The sequence below is a fragment of the Papaver somniferum genome, chromosome 11 (assembly GCF_003573695.1).
Source record: "Papaver somniferum cultivar HN1 chromosome 11, ASM357369v1, whole genome shotgun sequence".
Classification (NCBI taxonomy): Eukaryota; Viridiplantae; Streptophyta; class Magnoliopsida; order Ranunculales; family Papaveraceae; genus Papaver; species Papaver somniferum.
Window position 1 is genome coordinate 112,948,985 of NC_039368.1, and position 3,799 is coordinate 112,952,783.

The window sequence follows — 3,799 nt, forward strand, 5'->3', positions numbered from 1 at the left end:
AATGCAAACTCAATAGACCAAATGAAAGTTGAGGCAAGGATTATATCGTCTAACCTTAAGACAGATTCACGCCGTACCATTGTTTACGGATTATCGATGTATGTCTCCTTGGATACAACGACTTACTTCTCGATTTAGTAACACTCCAAACTTCGACAAATGGCGAACCAAAACTTAAAGTAATGAACTCTGTCTTTAACATAATCTTAATTGATGATTTTAAAATGCAGTAAGATGATAATTAGGTTTCTAATTGATATTCTTTTCTAAGTGTGTGCAGGTATTTATAGTAATTAGCGGTACCTCTTCAATGAAGAATCATGATGCTTCAAATACCTCTTCAGTGAAAATCACGATGCTTCAAGGATTTTCAAGGGATGTGACTTTTAAATTCTAATTTGAATTCCTAGTGGTTGTATCCCTCCGTGTCCGGTTCTGGGTTTCCTTTAGCTTCCAACTTGAAACTAAGTTAACCTAATAGGTCAATTTAAAATTAAGCCCACAGATACAGCTGAACACCCAAATCCAATACGGTACCAGTTAATTGATTTTTCCATTCATATACGGAAATTGGATCCAATTTTCCAACACCCTTAAACAAAAAAAAATAAAAAAAACGAAGAACAATAACAGGAGGACAGCGAAAGTGCAAAAGTCTCACGAACTCTCCCGAGATCGACCGTATTGACATTTAAACGGTCACCAAATGCCAAATTTGCGCCTCACACACAGCCAGGAGTCAGGATTCAGGGCACATGCATATCAAGTTTTTTTTTTTACGGTAACGGCCTTTAAAATTCCAAAAATCTACAGCGTAGGGGGAAAAAAATGAACTCACGGCAAATATTTTCACACAGTAAACACTAACAGAAATGGATAGTGTTTTAGGGAAAAATATAGATAAAGTTGCAGAAACAGAAGAATAGCTCTGCAACACTCATTTTTGAGCACCAAAATCCTCACCACCACTGCCAACAATGGCTTCCACAATCTCATTCTTTTCTTCTTCAATCTTCCTTTCATCTCCTACTCAAAACCCTAAATTTATCTCTTCCTCCATAAAACCCAATTCCTTAAAATCCCAAACAATAAACCCTAGACTCAAAATCAGTGCAAAAATAGCAACTCTTCCAGTTCTTTCATTCGACGGTGACAAAGTTGGAGAAACATCAATCAATTTGAAATCAGCACCACCAGAAACAGCAAGAGCTGTTGTTCATAGAGGTATTATTACTGACCAGCAAAACAAGAGAAGAGGAACAGCTTCAACTCTGACTAGAGCTGAAGTTCGTGGTGGTGGTAGAAAACCATACCCACAGAAGAAAACTGGTAGAGCTAGACGTGGTTCACAAAGAACACCACTTAGACCTGGTGGTGGTGTTGTTTTTGGTCCTAGACCAAGAGATTGGAGTATCAAAATCAATCGAAAGGAGAAAAGATTGGCGATATCCACTGCGTTATCTAGTGCTACAGTGAATGCTGTTGTGGTTGAAGATTTTGGGGAGAAATTTGAGAAGCCTAATACTAAGGAGTTTATTGGAGCAATGAAGAGATGGGGTTTGGATCCTAAAGAGAAATGTATGTTTTTGATGACTGAAGTTTCGGATAATGTGAGGTTGTCGAGTAGGAATATCAGAACATTGAAAGTGTTGACACCAAGAACTTTGAATTTGTTTGATATTTTGAATTCTGATAAGCTTGTGCTTACTCAACCTTCTGTTGATTATTTGAACAAAATGTATGAACCTGAGTATGACACTGACGATGAGGAAGACTATTTCGAGGAAGAGGATGGAGAAGAAGCTGTTGAAGGTTAGTTCATTATAAAATCATGGTTTATAATTTGGTTAAATTCTAGCTGTTTTACACACTTATGTACAGAACCTGTTGTTTGTTTTCGGTTGCATTAGTCATTTTGATGTTATAATGTCTGCATTGCAATGATTGGTTTAGAGCTTATTGATGCCTAAAAGTGTACCGTTTCATTTCATACTTGCCTATAGTTGTTGTTCCGATAAGAAATTTATTTTCGATCATTTGGAAGGGCTTGGCTTGCCAGGGGTTGAGAATAAAGAACGATTTTGAATGAATGTTTAAACACATATATGTATTCAGTAAGAAAGGAATGGGAGTCTGTAATAACCATTTAAGAATCAAAAGTTGGCTTATCTAAGAAATCTAGTTGCAGAAAACGCCTTATCCACAAAGCTCATACGGGTAAGAGAGGGCTAAGACCTTGTACTCGTAGGTGAGTCTGTTAGTCTTGTATGCTAAGCATCTCATCCCTATGCCTACAAGATGAATGGGTTTGATAGCCAGATATAGCATTTCAACCAGTTATATTAGTACACTCCCTGTTATGTTTCGGAAACATGATTGTCACTAAATTCGTTGTCATTTTCGTTGTTCATCTCCCATTGGTAGCACTTTCAACCAGCATTTCAACTGTGATGAATTTTTCTTCAGAAATATCTGATACTCTTTTTCTCTTGTCCGCTGTTGATTGTTGTGTGAATCAAGAAGATGAAGTTGAAGCATCTGATGTAGCAGAGTGATTGTGTCCCTTCTGAAGACATTTGCAATCAATAGGTCTACTTTAATTCATTTACGCCACTGACGAAAAGAAATAGAGAGAAAGAGTCTTCTTCAGTAAACTACTGGTCGCTTGGTAATCATTTTTTTTTTTGCTTCTTTTCAAGGCATCTTTTGCAACTCTTTTGTAATTTTGTTGTGCATTTGATTTGTACAATCTTAAGACAGTTTTCTCTTCTATGTAAAAGCTAGCTATTATGGTGATATATTAAATGAAGTTCTATTGTTGTTTGATTCTTCCTTCATATCTTCGGTTTTGGCTCACTGACACATACAAAAAGCTTTTTAGCAACTAATCATGGTCTAGGTTTCTTCATCTACAAACACAATTTGGTGTAACTCAAGATTTCATCTTCGTAGAGATCTTTTTGCAAAAACCAGAACAAACTGCTCCAAACACAACCTCACATGCATAAGCTTATAATTTGCTTGTGAATTTTATGCTCGGAATTATGGTAATGGAAGAAACCTTTAAGTTCTAGGTCTATTTGAAAATTTGGCGAATCCAAAATCTGTTGCCACGCTTAATAAACGCAGTGATTGCACAATAATCAAAACAGGGCCTGCTCTGCCTCACTGCATCATGTTTTTAAAAGAGTTTCACAGTTCTATTCCTGATCCTGAGAGCAAGGACAATTTGGTGGGCGAATGGGTAAATGGGATAGGCAAATGTTCAAAATGTGAGCATTTGTGCATCTCATTCCAAGTATACCGATCGGTTCAACTTTAGCCGCTTAAATTAGTTTTTGCCGATTGGTTAATTCTTAGCCGACTGCGGGTAGTTCATCTGACAACTCTAAATCTATCATCTATGTACATCATTCTTCCCGCTTTCCAAAATCACACCTTGTACACCGTTTATATGCATAACCTCCAACGTATCTCTTCTAGTTATTCATTAAATCTTTGTCTTTGAGCCTAAATCAGGAGAAATAAATCTCAAAAAATAAAATATGATATGCTCATCACTGACACAAAATGCTTCGGCACAAAAAAATAACGATCCAAACAACAATTAGGATGAAGATAATGCTATTTGCAGAAATTGTATGATTTTTACACTTGATCCTATTAGTGTGTTCAACAACATAACATGCTTTAGATATTTTTAATCAATTTTGTCAAGAAACTGAGAACCCACTGATCGTGATGTCGTTGAGTCGTAAAGTTGTTATAGTACAATTACCAAACTAATGAATATTTGTGT

General features: G+C 36.4%; 1 protein-coding gene across 2 annotated transcripts; it reads left to right on the top strand.

The window, feature by feature from the left end:
- The first annotated feature begins 869 nt into the window (after positions 1-869).
- On the top strand, positions 870-2,837 carry LOC113322834 (50S ribosomal protein L4, chloroplastic-like). Of its 2 annotated transcripts, none has more exons than XM_026570995.1 (2): positions 870-1,812; positions 2,521-2,837. In XM_026570995.1, exons 1-2 carry the CDS (start codon positions 978-980, stop codon positions 2,553-2,555), a joined length of 870 nt encoding a protein of 289 aa, XP_026426780.1. In that variant the 5' UTR covers positions 870-977; the 3' UTR covers positions 2,556-2,837. The 2 variants fall into 2 exon arrangements, with proteins under 2 accessions (XP_026426780.1, XP_026426781.1); XM_026570996.1 differs by having other exon boundaries at positions 871-1,812; positions 2,524-2,829.
- The last annotated feature ends 962 nt before the right edge of the window (positions 2,838-3,799 follow it).